This window comes from Phocoena phocoena, chromosome 15 (assembly GCF_963924675.1).
Source record: "Phocoena phocoena chromosome 15, mPhoPho1.1, whole genome shotgun sequence".
Lineage (NCBI taxonomy): Eukaryota > Metazoa > Chordata > Mammalia > Artiodactyla > Phocoenidae > Phocoena > Phocoena phocoena.
In genome coordinates, this window is record NC_089233.1 from 77765711 (window position 1) to 77780873 (window position 15163).

Sequence of the window (15163 nt, forward strand, 5' to 3'; positions counted from 1 at the left end):
TTTTAGGGCCTTCCCTGGCAGTCCAGTGGTTAAGACTCCATGCTCTCACTGCCAAGGGCCCGGGTTCGATCCCTGGTTGGAGAACTAAGATCCCACAAGCCATGCAGCACAGACAGAAATAAATTAAATAAATAAATAAATAAAAGAAGACTGTTTTAATGGAGTGCCTTCCACCCCCTCTCTGGAGGATTTAACATATTATCAGTATATCATGTCATCTGCACTTTTATCCAGTTCATCATAAAAGAGGTTGCAGCAACCTCAAAGGGATACAAATACGGATTTTTCCAACGTTTGAAGATCTCTGATTATGCCTGATGGGCAAGAGAAAAACAGCCTTGTTTCCTCAAAACAGCTTAAATAACAACAAATAAAAAGAAAGGAGATTTGAGTCAACCGACGGGGAGGGCAGGAGGCAGCGGGGGCGGCCACAGTGGGAAACGCAGCCGGGCCCCCCGAGCCTGCCCCGCGGGTGCAGACGACCAAGTGTCCTACGTCATTTTATATAAGGGACTTGAGCATCCGTGGATTTGGGTACCCATGGGGGTCCTGGAACCAATCCCCCTCGGACACCAAGAGACAACTGTAACCGCGAGGAGTGGGGTCTTGCAAGAGACTTGAGAGGTTCACTCAGGGAAATAAGCTGTAACGACAAATCAATCGATGGGCAGGGGTGACTATGGCCCCACCACTCGTGAGCCAAGGTGGGGAGAGGCCACCTACCCCTACCTCTCCCCCCAGCTTCCCGACCGCCCCATCTCATGACACTCTCCCAGTATTTTCTCAGAGGAGTTTCTGTTTGCTTCTGTTTGTTCGACACACTTCCCAGTCCTGCCAACTCCTGCGGTCGAGCTTAATGCAGCCCAGCGGGGAAAAGCACAGCCACTGTGTGTGACTTTCCCAGCTGGGATTCAGCACGGGTCCGACTACCTTTGCTATGATCAAAATCTGTTGACCTGCGCGCACCTAAAACCTTTTTTTTTTTTTTTTTTTTAAAGACTGCTCTATGAAAAGAAACGTTCTTGATTTGCCTCCATGGCTCCAAAATGATCATCTGCTTCTGTTACATTTTCAAATGATTATTTTGCCAAATTACCACTGAAAGGTTAATGGTTATTTTCAAAATTGATCCCAGATGTTTACCGTTTTTTTCTGATGTCCTCAGGAAGATCATGTCAGCAGGGACCCGCTGGTTCTGCGTTATGAACAGAGAGACTGTTACTGTGAATGCCCCTGTGTGAGGTTTCCATCCCCAAGCCCCCGCCCCCTCGGTGGGGGCGGGGGGGGGGGGCAACCCAAACCCACAGCCTCTTTTAAGTGTCTGCCTTTGTCAAAGACAGATCTGGGGATTTATTTTGTTTTGAATCTGAAAACTCTTGCACACTGCCTTTACGTTACTAATCTCCTATTGAAATCTTATGTCGGAAAGAGAGCTTCTAGTTTTCTGGCGAATCCAACCATTACCTCCTGAAATTGCAGCCAGAGGACCCGGGAGCCCAAAGCCTGCTCCCCGAGCTGGCTTTCTTCCAGGCTGTCTGCTGAAACTACATACCTACACTCGGCTCACGCTTTCTGCTTCTACCAATTTTCCGGCTTGATGTTTGGCTTCGAGTGGGATTTTAATAAGGAAGTCAAGTAGCAAGAAGCAACAAAAGCCGTTCTCAAAAAAAGAGGGAAGCCAACAGCAGGCCTCATGTAATTGTGAACAGGCAAGTATGTCATAACATAAAGAAGTTTGTGTGGGTCTTCTGAGCTGCCACCCAGGAGAGCTTCACTTTACCCCAAATCAACTGTGAGTTCTTGGATTTAATCCTTTTAAAAGAGCATAGTTCACTTCCTACAGAAACAAGTTAAGATGCAATCCTTTTCTAATCAAATATGATTCCAAGACTCTCCAGGGCCACCCCCAAAATCCAACACCTCCCAAACATACACAGTAAGAAAAGGTATGAGTGCTGGAGTAACAAACATTATCGACAGCGCTATCTTTAAAAACGCACCTGGGGCCTTTTTACTGTTCTCATGTTTCACTTAACCCCTACTCCCCATGAAATGACAGAAAAGCACAATGTTATTTAAGTCAAAAAATGTGAGACAAAATTGTTCAAGAGGTAAATGACAAATATTTTTATGTGCTTGTGCAGTCCCCAGACTTCTAGGAAAAACTTTATTATGATGAGTTTAAGACTCCAAAACAACAAGCACATCAAATAGGAAATCAAACCTTGGAACTGTGTTTGTAACTTGGATTTCTGGCTAAGAAGCACACAGAAACCATGAAAAAATATTCTGTGTGTGTGTGTCTCATGGGAAAGAGATGTTTCTCCCCAGGCAAAGCTTCTGGGTAGAATCCCAGAAAGCAAACGTCCAGTTCGGCCACCAGATACACGGATCACACGTCGCACTGGGACTCGTGAAGTGGGGGCAGTGACGTCCCTCTCCCACGCGCCCACGCAGCAGCCGTCAGGAGCCGCGAGACCCCACTCACCTTCTCCACAATGATAAGATCTCCAACTTGGATGCTGGAGCTCTTCACCTTCACTGTCCCTGCAAAGAAACAGGCCCAGATATATCACATCTGAATTCCTTCCAAGTCTGCGTACCTCGGCAAGGTGTCCGCTAGCCTGCGGACCCAGAAGCACGTGCCCCTGAGCCCGGCAGCAGCATCTCCTGTCTCTCTGAGAAAAGGTTCACCTACCACAGAGGCCGCCCCAAAAATGTATCCCCATTTTGCGGAGCACTGGAATGACTCACTCAAGTAAGATCTTCTGTCTTAACAGCACCTTAGAAGCTATTCTAAATCAGCACCATAAAAGATTCAGCCTCAAACACACACACACACACACACACACACACAGAGAAATGGGGAAGAAAATTCAGAGTCAGATCCGTGGACAGAAGGTCAACACTTAATTCTCAACACCATCAAAGAGAAAGAGGATAACCCAAAATGACTGACTCTTTTTAAATCTGCGATTGCTCTATCATGCCGTTTATATGATTATGATCAGATCACATAACTGTGGCTGGATGTTTATCTGGATAAACAATAACCGCTAACGTTAAACACTAACACTGTGCTAAGCGCTGTATAGATATCGACATCCTGATGGCTTCGCTTGCTCCTCTCAAAGGCCACCAGAAAAATATATTATCTCCAGTTTTCAGACAAAGAAAGTAGGCTCAGAGAGGCCCCGTCTTCCCCTAGTCTCACAGTTAGAACAGGTCAACACCAAGATTCAAACCCTCATCTGACTCCAGAGGATGGAATAAAAAAGAGGGACTTTGGTTCAATTCAAAAAACATCTACTCAAGTGCCATGTTCTAGGAATTCGAAGATCCAAGACAGTCCCCTTGTCCTAAAAAAAAGCTCATAGTCTCACGCAGGCGTCGACCAACGCGTCCTATGAAGAGCAGGAGGGTAGACAGTTTAGGTTTTGCAGCCAATGGACAATCTCAACTCTCCCAACAGCTCTTCTCCCCAAAGGCAAATAGCCTTTGTACATTTATATTTTAAAATGTAAAAAGTGTTCTTGGCTCCCGAGCGAAGATGGTGGGCTGAATTTGGCCCACTGGCTGTAGTCTGCAAACCCGTAAGCTGGTGAGAAAGACAGCAAGACAAATGCTGTTAGTGCAAAATAGTGTGTCAAAGGATGGGAGTAAGTCCAGAGTGCAAAGGGAGCAGAAAAGGAGACCTCCCCCACTGAAGGAGGACCAAGAACAGTACCTGGCACCCAGAAGGCTCGTGACTGTTCACTCCACATTCAAGCCCCCTTAACTGAATGCCTGCTGGAGGCCAGGTGTTCTAAGGGTGGGATGCGTGGGACTCGCACTCCAGTGGCAGGAAGGAGGCAAGAGACAAATAATGAATGAACGGGCTGGGGTATGGGGAGGTATCAACAAATGCTTTACAGGAGGGCTGAGGTCCGAATTAACCAGATGAAGGATACTGGTTACCAGCATCAGGAAAAAGGAAGGCATGAGATGGGAGACCTGATACACATGCGTAGCGCATTCATCTGCGTGGCCACAGGCTGGAACTCCTTTAGCAAGGGAGAGAGTATCACACGGAACAGAAAGAGAGCAAGGGCTTGGGGGGCCAGGTGGTCCAGCGCCCCATGAATAAGCCTGTGGAGGACATGGGTCTTTATTCTGGTGACGGATCAAATTCCCACACGAGGGAGTAACACCATAAAAATCTTCATGCTTTTGGCGTCTCGTAATAAAGCCCATTTAACTTACAAATGTTCAACCAGGAGAGAAGAAAATCCTCAAGATTCTCAGTCCCCCTCGATAAAGTATATGCCCCAGAGCAAGAGTGACCTGGGAGTTCTGAATCTGCTGTCCCCCACCGTGGACTCACTCCTTCAACAAACACCCAACACTCACCCGCTAGGAACTAGCGCACAACGCAAGTTATTTTATCATACACTTCTCCCATCATTTAATGCCATGGGTCTTTTTAGTAATTCACCACTAAATGAGATGTTTCAAAGCATTCCAAGGACTTCAACTGAAACAACTCTTTCTAAGAGGTTCCACAGGGTTTGATTTTTAACTAATGTCTGTACTTAATTAAATTTTGTCATGGTAACAGTGAGAAGACCTGGCGCTAAAAGGGCAGCTCTTGAACACGAACGACTTTTAGAAAACACGTGGCAGATGGCTCTGAGGACGGCTAGACTCTCTCCACCTAGGAAGGGAGCATCTGATAGGGCCCTGCTTTCATAAATGGCCTGAGCCTGGGCATCCTCGGGACCCACTAGCCTCAAGCGTTCGCTGTGTCGATATATTGGCAGAGGGAACGGAGAACATCGGGGAGCCCTACGAGGCAGCTCGTTAGAAATGGCAGAATGAAGAGCGGGCTCCACGCGCAGAATTCTCTTCCGACCTGAACAATTCTTCTTGCCCAATGAGGCGGCAACAGGAAAAACGCATACAGATACGCTGCTCTCTCTGGACAGCTTATCAAAGCCTTCCTCGAGGGAAGATCGTAAATTCATCGTGCCCCCCACCCCCTGAGCCAGTGAGCTTTTCCTTCGCCTGAGCTCGCCCCAACTTTCCCGAACATAAATTTACACATTGTCTTTGGTTTTATTACTGAAATTTATGCTGGTGGCCTGACCCAAACCATCCCTGAGCCTGTGTTCTGATCTTCAAGACCTACTCACAAGTTTGCTCTTAATATCTAACCCTAAGAAGAACACTGTTATAACTCTTATTAAATAATAACTGCATATGGATATATGTGTGTGTTAGCGAGACAAAGGACAAATCAGGAAGATTATACTAAAAGGGTTAAGGGTGATTCCTTCTAGGGACAGAGGAGATTTACCCCCTTTCTTTGGCAAAAATACTTTCTAAATTCTTCACGACAATTTTCTTATAATAAACATGAGGTGCTCTTCCAATAAGAAAAAGATATAATAAATTAAATTAGCTCAAACTTTTAAGTGACCAGGCCCAGATTTTTTCCTTCCACGGCAGGGTCCTGATTTACGATCGGTTAATTTGAACTCTGCCTCTCTGTCCATCTGCTCTACCTCAACAAAAACCCTTTAATCCGCTGTGTTTGCAGAGCAGTTTCTGACTAAACCCAGCAGGCCGATCCCTCGGACAAACCCTCCTACTGTAACTGGCTCCATCTCAGGAGGAGGGCAGCGGGGGCCACACCACCCTGAGGTCACTGGGGTTTCTCAGCCCCGGCTCCCTCATTAGCATTTTAGGATTTGGCGGGGATGAGCCTCAACTTTGCAGGTTCCACACAGGGAGACCCTCAGATTCACTGGCTCTATCGAGCCAACACACGATCCTGACCATACATTAGGACTTTACGGGCCGCACTACCGTTTTTGGGTGATCAAAAATGTGTAGCTCAGGCCTGCACACAGAACACACATTTAGCATGTGTCTGTGTACCTGTGCGTTCTGAACGAGAAAAGACAAATTAAAACCATAAGAATGAAAGGAGGGAAAGCGGCAGGAAAGAAAGAGAAGGAGAAGCAGAGACCAGTATTTCGATTCCACCATTTACTGGGGTTTCGGTTGCCGACGTCCAAGTGAAACGCCCCTCTCTAAGAAGCCCATGAGTAGGTAGGGGAGGCACCGCTGGGGCAGGAGAGAAAGAGGACCAGAGTCAGAAGAGCTGAGCACGCAGTGGCTGGGATTAACTTCCAGAACGACAAGACTCTGAAAATTGTGGAAAGGGCCCAAAACACATACTAAAACCACTGTTTTGAGTTTTCTACCAATATTCTTGCAAAAAAGGAACAAGAAACATTCGCACGATGGCAGAGCCCCCGTCTTCCTAGCAAGAGAATACGATACATGAAAAAGAACACACTGACAGTGATTATTACCTACCTCAAGCGAGAGGAGCTCTCCCTACAGTCCATTATCTGATTAGAAGAAAATTCTCTCCCAACACCCCACTGAGAAGTTAGCAGACATACTTCCCAGGTACCCCTACTTTCTGTGTGTGTGTGCGTGTCATCTACCCTAGAGAGTCCTAAAACTTCTAGAAGCAGAGTCCAACCCGTGGGCCTGTGACCTGTGTATTCACATAGATCCCCTCACCCTTGGGTGAATGACCTACGGTTTTCATCTTCAAGTTCTTAATAACTTTTAAACAAGTGACCCCGTATTTTCATTTTGCACTGAGTCCCACAAATTACATAGCTGGTCCTGAACAGGAGTAATGACACCCATTCGCATCTTCTGTATAAAGTGCACACGAAGATCCGGCCGTGGTCTAAGATCCGAAGCCACAGAACTCCTCACTTTGCCCCCCAGACCTCCTTTTTCTTTTGGACCCTGTCACACCCAGTCTCCAACCTCTAGGCTCTGGGATTCTTACATATCTTTGCAGAAACTCTACAGAAGTTGGGTAAGAGATTTTTCAAAGGTTAAGTGGCAGATTCTCTGCCGGACACATCCTAAATCATAAAACGCCTTCTATAAAAGAAATGCATCCCGTTCAGCTTCTGCCACTTCACCCGGGTCACCTCTGAGCTAGAGTTTATAACGGGGAACAAACTTCCAATTACTAGAGCTGTTTATTTCTGCAGAGATGGACCCCCGAGCCTTTCATAAGCAAACCCATTGAGCCCAAACCGTGCTTTTCATGGATGAGAGCTTCAGAATAAGGGCAGTTTGTCTCTACTGCAGAGAGAAACCAGATGTTTCCCTTGAGTCGAAACAAGCAAATGACAATTCAGTCACACTGCAGAACAGCCCAAAAAAAAAAAAAAAGTAAATTCCGGAGCGCTAGTACGTGTGGGCCAATTTTTTGACCTCCGAACACCTCCAGCTATACTTCTATTTTTCATTGTGCCTGCAGGACATTGATTGCCTTTGCAGGTCTTTAGCAGCAAGCTCCATGCACTAACCCTGGTTAATGTATAACTCTTTAACTCGAACTCTAATCTGACTGTGACAGTGATGAGTTGTAAATTCTACAGCATGTGTACATTTCCTGGGCTTGACACGAAAACGCCTTTGCAGACCCCGCAGAGTTCATAGGTTTAAAGTTGAAATTTTCATATTCCCATCAGGTTGTCTGCATTCCCCAAAGCCTAAGAAAAGACTGTTATTTGAAAACAGGCAAAGGGTGGAAGAATATTATTATAAATTCCACGGGCCACTTCCTGGGGCTTTTGTTTAAATTAGCGGGAACTTTAAAAGAAAGGCTGTAGTTTAAATTTAACAAGTGTATACCCAACAGAGGCTTTTAAAATAAATACATAAATGGCCCTTCCCTGCTTCTGGTGCCCAATAATGATGAAATAGGCCAACACCCCTGGCAGGGGGGAAATACCTTTTGGGAAAGATAACAGTGCAATTTGCATTTGAGATTTTCTTTTCAGGGTTTTTAAAATTTTTTTAAATTAAACAATAGATCAGTTCACCAGCGATTTGTAATAAAGTCAAACTGAGTCGTTTGAAAGAATAAAAGGAACCTTATGGGTCTGAAATAACAAACTTCACATCTGTCAGAGAATTATGGGAAAGTGTTTGGCAAGACCTATTTTAAGACTTGTAAAAGCTAATGCTCTGAATCTTAACGAGGAAAGCCTGGGAAGGGGAATGCTTCGCTTACTGAGCTGTATTTGAGATCCTCAGTAAAGACCTTTGCAGTACTTCTGCGGCAGTAATATCAAAAAGACCATCACTGAGCAGGTGCAAACTATTATACATAGAATGGATAAGCAACAAGGTCCTGTTGTATCGCACAGGGAACTAGATTCAATACCCTGTAATAAACCATAGTGGAAAAGAACACGAAAAAGAGTATATATATATATATATATATACATGCAACTGAATCACTTTGCCACACACCAGAAACAAACACAACATTGTAAATCAACTATACTTCAATAAAATAAAAAATTTTTTAAAAGACCATCACTGTAACCCTCTTCTTTTAAAGAAGTATAAAGCAGTTTTAGTGTTATCCTAAGTCTGAACAGAGTATGAAAACAAACGGTACTTGTGTTTAAGAATACAGCGTTTTCGTTTAGCTAAACAACTCCCCATTAATGAACACATGTTCCCTGCCCTATCCTACCTTCTGATGAACTCCAATGGAATACAACGCCCTAAAAGAAACACATGTGTGTCCTTAGACCTCAAATTTTAGTCACATTAATTGCAATCCTAAATAATGGTGCAAAGTGGATTTTGGACTAAATTGAAAAAAAGACATCACTCTCAAATGGAAGGGAGATTCTTGAGGTTATTCTGTAACTGGGAAAGGGTGAACAGAGCAGCACGAAGGAACAATCTGAAAAGAACTGGAGAAGAGGAAAGATATCCATTTCGTTTTTTACACCACATATGTACTAAAAAGCTGAAAATAAGAGGGAGTCTCTCCATTTTGCACAGACCTTTGGCTTACGACTTACGGTTCACCATGTGCCCAGATGTCCCCAGCAGGAAAGAAGCATCAGCAATTGTGTTAATTATGCTTCTGTTTGCACTTTCCTTCAAGGCTAATTATCCACTTGCTTCATTTAGCCCTTGATCACAAGTTAGCCTGAGAAAACATTCCTGGTATGAAGACCCTGGAATTCATCTGGTAAAAATGCAAATCCAACTGCCCTTACTACCTGTGATAAGCAAGGCAGATTCCCCCTCCAGAATTAAAGTTTTGGTTTGGTAAGGACAAGGATAAAGAAAAATAATTCCTTGACTAATTACTCTTTCCTGACCCAACCCAAATCTTTCAAGTAACAAAACAAAGTTTTGCTGGGTCTGTTACTACTTCAAGACCCTCTCTTCTTCGGCTTTGGTGTTTGCAGTGCCACTGAATGCTATTAATTTGGAAAGACAGCTCCACAATTAAAGTCACAGAACGCATAAAAGTCCAATAAGAACCTCTCAAGCCTCTGATCAGCTTTAAATGTGGATTGCAAGTAGGAGGAGAGGGGATGCTTATTTATCTAAAAGTATCATTCCTACTTGGCTCTCAACAGTTCGTTCATCTCAGAATGAGGGGGCTGGATTGATTTCTTTGGACTCAGCAATGTGTTTTGTCCTACTGTACAGCAAAAGGAACTATATTCAATATCCTGTAATAAACCATAATGGAAAAGAATACGAAAAAAATGCATATATATGTATAACTGAATCATTTTGCTATAACCAGAAACTAACACAACATTGTAAATCAACTACATTTCAATTAAAAAAGAAGTGTTTTAAAATGGACTTAAATCTAGAAGCCCTTCTGTAGCATATGTATTAAGGCTGAACGCCATGGCAATCATTGAGATATTCTATGGGAGAGTGTGAGCCTCAGCTCCAGGCACCAAGTGGAGCCTAGACTTATAGGCTAAGGTTTTACATTCAGACAAGCCGGGGTTCACATCAAGCTCTACCCCTTAACCAGCTACATCATCTCAGACACAATACTTAACCTCTATAAGCCTCAGTTCCCCATAGGTAAAAGCTACCTCCATGAGGCTGTTTAAAATAATTACAGACCAGACCTTGTCCAGCACCTGGCTGGCTTAGAGTAGATAAATCTTTCTTTTTTTCTCTCCTGCTTCCCAATCTGGACAGCGTTTTTCAAACAGGTCCAATGCCACCTTCTCCCTCTAGCACGCCTTGATTACAGATTCCTGGATCACAGAATAAACTGCCCCAGAGTCTCAGGTCTTCACTGGCCAATATGGTTTTTTCTTCTATTTTCCCAGGAAGGAGAGGCTCTGGAAACAAGGCGGAATTGGGAAGAACAAGACAGAGCCAGAACCTGGGGTTCTGTACCCCACGCCTCTAGCCATCCCAGCCTGTGACCTTTGGAGAACTCTTTACCAGGAACACTTCATCGGCACGTGATTCCCGTAAAGGCACAGGGCTGCACTCAGAAGGGGCCATTACTTGGTTTCATGCTCTGCTGCCACCTTGAATAATTTTTGAACGGGGGCCCCAAGTGTCCACTTTTCATTCAGCACCACCAATCATAAAGCCAGGACTGCTTTCTTCCAACCTCGAAGACTCGGGATGCAGGTCACCTCTTCCGGGAAGACATCATCAGCTCCTCTCTGATGGGCTCCCGTAACCTCCCATAACCTCTGGTTCATACCTCCATTAACTCACCCACCAATATTTCATGAACCCCTGCTACGATACCACCAGCACTGCCTTTCTTGGGCACAGACCAAATCCCAGCACAGTGCTAAGTTTTTCTCACGCAAGAGTTATATTTACGGCAACTCTCTAAGGTAGGCGCTATTATTATCCCCAATTTACCGACAGATTAAGGGATCTGTCCCCACAGCAGTGGGGGAGGCAGAAGCAGGACTCTTGAATCCAGGCAGAGCACAAACTCAGAACCACTACTCTCCTCAACCACCAGGCGCTGTGCTCAGAACAAGGAACGTGGTGGTCACGAAAGGGGATATTCTTTTTAAGGACCACAACACTCATGCCACTGAAGTGCAACTACGAGTTACATTTTGTAATCATCATCCCCTTTACATGCCTGGATACCTTGCTGGACTACTAATTTCCCGAAGTCCCAGCCCCTCAAGTTTATCTCTGTAATACAGAAACCTCTCACAGACTTTGGAAAGTGATGGAGTTTCAAATATCCTTGAAGAATGAAAAAAAGGTCATTTCTACATGTAGGCTAATTTTACTATCAATATTAAAATACTTCAAATACTTCTTATTAAACTATGACAATTACATTAAAAACTAATCCATTGATGTGTTGTTTTAGACACATCTTGAATGATATAAGATGATCTAAACCACTGGAAGCAGCAATTAAAAAAAAAATAAGATCATCCTTTTTTTTTCTCCCAATGGTGAATTTCTTATTTCCAGAGTTTTTAATTCACTTGTTTAAAATCCATTTTTTTTCCTCCAAGTTCGAAACTTTTTCAATTCGATTAACATAATGCCTCTAAAACTTTGGTAACGTGCCACTGGCATTCTTAAAATGACATAAATTCCTGCATTGTTGTGAATCTAATTTTGAGACCTCGAGCAAACACGAATTGACGGACAAGCTACAAAGTAACTGGCCTAAAACTGGCCTGTCCTTTTCAAAAATGTCAATGTCATAAAGAAATCCGGAGAACTCCGCCAAGTTCGAGGAGATCAGGGAGAAAGGACAACTAAATGCAAACGGCAAACCTGTCCTGGCTCCTGGACAAGAAAAAAAAAGAAAAAGCTATAAAAACAATTTTAGGAACAAACGGCGAATTCTGAGTGAGAAGTATAGATGAGATTAATAGTAATGTAATGATAAACTTCCTGATTTTGTAATTATACTGTGCTATGTAAGGAGAACATCCTACTGGGAATTAAACGTTGATGTATTTACAGGTTAAAAGGGAATAGTGTATATGCAACTGAATTCTCCAAGGGCTTAGAGAGTGTGAGGGGAAAGCAGGAAAAAGACAAAAGCTTAACAACTGATGAATCTGGGTGAAGGCAAATAGGAGTTTTCCACATGATTTCTGCAACTAATTTGCTAGTTAGAAGTTATCACCCACCCACCCCAAATATTTAACTATATTAGTACAAGTACTGCTGTTATTAAACAGGAAATGATGCCGAATGCAGATAAGTATAATGGCTTACAATCTCATGATCAAGGACTTGGTCTTTTGGTTTCCAAACTTTTTTGAACTCCAAAAATAGTGTTGAAAAGTACATTTTAAGATGCCACATGATAAAAAGAGAAAACAGTCCTGCGTGGATATACACATACGTATCTGTTTCCCTTTGCTTTTGAAAAGCCTCACTCAAGAAAATATTATTAAATAATTGAATGGTAAGGTTAAAAAAAAGCTTCTTTCTCTTCCTCTCTCTGAAATCCTCCAGTTTGGGCTTCATACTTTGGCCCTTCCCCCCACAGTGTATCAAATAACTAACCTCCCCCTCCTTCACTTTCCAAGCTGACAGTTTTCTTCAGTGCCTTTTGGGGCCTTTCAAAACAAATTGCAGAGCCAGGGTCTGGGTTAATATTCAGAACTCTGCTAGGTCTTCCCCTACTGTTGGATTGGCATGACAATGGAAACCACGGGCCACAGAAGGAGACCCACAAAGGAAGACAAGTTTTTAATGCTACAGCCATCTGCCAGTTCTCCTCGGGATCTTTTCAAGAACTGAGGGAAGCTAAAGCAGGGGCTGAGAAGGGGGTCGGGTCTGCAGGGGAGGGCAGAAAAATCACTCACAGGAAAAGCAATTGCAATATGAAAAGAACCAAAGAAGGTCTGGAGCCTGGATGGCTGAATGAATGGGATCCCAGGGCCCCTCCTCCTGAGCTCTAAATAGACCCACCGCACCCTCTCGATGGGGCTTTTGTCGGTTGCCAAGCATTTTAAATGTTATAGTCAGAATATGTTATTAAGGGAGGATTTAATATACACAAACCACAAAAAAACATACTCCAGAGGGGTCCGATTACCCACATGGAAAGCCCAAGCCACCTGCCTTTGCAAAGATTACGCTGGGTTTTCTTTCTTTAGGGAGCAAAATGTCCTAAATACAGTAGTTTAGCAATAATAAAGCATTTCTATACCAACTCTAAATCCCCCCTTCTCCCAGAGACTTGCAACTTTTTAAGACCACCAACTATGAAAATCTATTTCAATGCATTAAAACAAGATACTTTCATGCCCTCACAGGGTTATACTTTTTTAAAAAAAATTTGGAGCCTTAAATAAATTTCTCCAACATTTTTCCGAGAAGGATAATTCTACTCAAATCCCTGAAACCATGGACGGACTGCTTCCTCAGAAGACTAACGCACTTAACATACAGCAGTTGACAACCTGGCTGGCTGCGAGCTCCCTTGGGCATCTATCTTCTCTCTTTCCGAATTCTCAATTTCCTGAAGGCAAACCACAGTTTTTATTCCCCTCAGCCGCTCCTAAAACATTATTAATCCCTGAATGGGATCAGTAATCTTTGAGGAACTTTAGGTAACATTCTCTCAAGTCTGAATACAACCTTACAGGAAATCTAGGTAGAATTTGTAGTTGGAAACAGAAGTCGACACTGGCTGGGTTGTTTTGTGGGTTCTCAACGGTGTGTTTGAGCAGGTTTTTAAAATTCCCCCATTTCAAAAATTCAAATTAAAGGTTACCTAGTAATTTCTCTTTGGGTCAGGTTTAGTCACTCTTCCCTCTTCCATCTTGAGGATTTATAAGATGGCTTCAAAGAAACCTTCACAGATGCAGCTTTTATTATATTAAGTCTGGTGCCTTCTTAAAAACTCACATTGCAAAGTTGTAACGTTTGTTTTGTAATGTTGAAAGAGTATCTTTTAAAGCTGCACTGCCTTGGAAACGCGTGTGGGAGGATGCAAAGCGCACAGAATTAAATTCCAGGTTGATGAGGCACAAGTCAGATGACAGGACTGGCTCTAAGAGAGCAGTGGCAGCCCAGGGATGCGGCTGGAGTAACCCCAGGTCCTGGGGCAGACGCTGGCCTCCCTGGTGCCGGCAACGAGTGACTGCCCTGCCACGGGGCACCCACACACCCGCTGGCCCCGGGCCTTGAACTCTGCTCCCTGACTGTCAGCGGCCCATGATTGAGTTGCAACCCTGTGGGCCACCCCCCACACACACTGGGGGCCCTGCTGCAGGAAGTGGCCCCACTGGGGCCAGGAGGCTGACCTCTTGCTGTGAGCCGGCTGTAGACCTGCGAGTTGACTTCCTTGTCTCGCACGTAGCATCGGATCTCCTCCACCGCCTCTCGGATGATGGTGACAGCCAGCACGAAGCCCTGCACAGAAACAGAGAGAGGGTGAGCCCTGGTGGAAGCCACCTTCCTCTCCTGGGGCCGGGGACAGAAAAGGCCAGAGGCCGCTTGAGGGCAGCAGGGCAGGACCTGCTAATTATTCCAAGGGCAGAAGCCCCAGCAAACCCACTTCTCTGAATCTCATGCACCGGAAAAACTCTCACTGACACACACGTATCCAGGGACGTCCGCAGTCACCACCACCACAGGGTTCCTAAGAGTGAAAAAACACAGAAACCCCAGGACCGTCCGGCCACAGGTGAGGGCTGAGTGATGGTGACCTCTGACGTCTGCATCTCACTCGCCACGTGCCGGGTGCCATTCGAAGTGCTTTCCACCCCAATCTAGTTCCAGAGTCTTAACCGCCACAACGTTCTGCCTCTGGAGAAACCTGGGTAGGTGGAACCAGAAAGATGGTCCACCAGGGCCCAAAGTGAAATGCATCCCTGTTTGTATTGACCTGTCAGTAGGGAAATTAACTTTCTGGAACATAACAATGTAACACTGTTCAAATAAACACCAACAAAGATTCTCCTATACTGCTAAAAATTTTCCACTGTCCTCAACTACTGGTTAGATTCCTCGGCAAGGTAGGGGGCTAAGATGGGATGGGGACTTCAGTCTTTCCTGTAATGTTTTAAATTTCTATAAAGAAAACATATTAAAGTATTAATTGCGTAAGTACACACTCATAAAAAGAAAATTTTAAACTGCCATACCTTCCCAAGTCAGATACCCCAACTCATAAAAACCTGGTACAGAGGTTATACTCACAGGTATGTGAGTCACCCATATCTAGAATCTATTTTCATCTAGATTTTTCCTCTGGTATCAAGAAAGGCAAGAACCGTCATTCATTTTTTCTTACAAAATACACTTGTCACTCTCCTCCTTTTAAAGT

The 15163-nt window shown here is 44.2% G+C and overlaps 1 protein-coding gene across 1 annotated transcript in view; it reads right to left on the reverse strand.

Annotated features, from left to right (window-relative positions):
* Positions 1–15163, reverse strand: part of ATP9A (ATPase phospholipid transporting 9A (putative)) — a 130688-nt gene that overhangs the window by 78636 nt on the left and 36889 nt on the right. Inside the window, exons 4-6 of the mRNA XM_065892099.1 lie at positions 14139–14247; positions 2489–2547; positions 1144–1195 (exon numbers count right to left, since the gene is read on the reverse strand). Coding sequence (XP_065748171.1) covers positions 1144–1195; positions 2489–2547; positions 14139–14247 — 220 coding nt within the window. The remainder of the gene's footprint in view (positions 1–1143; positions 1196–2488; positions 2548–14138; positions 14248–15163) is intronic.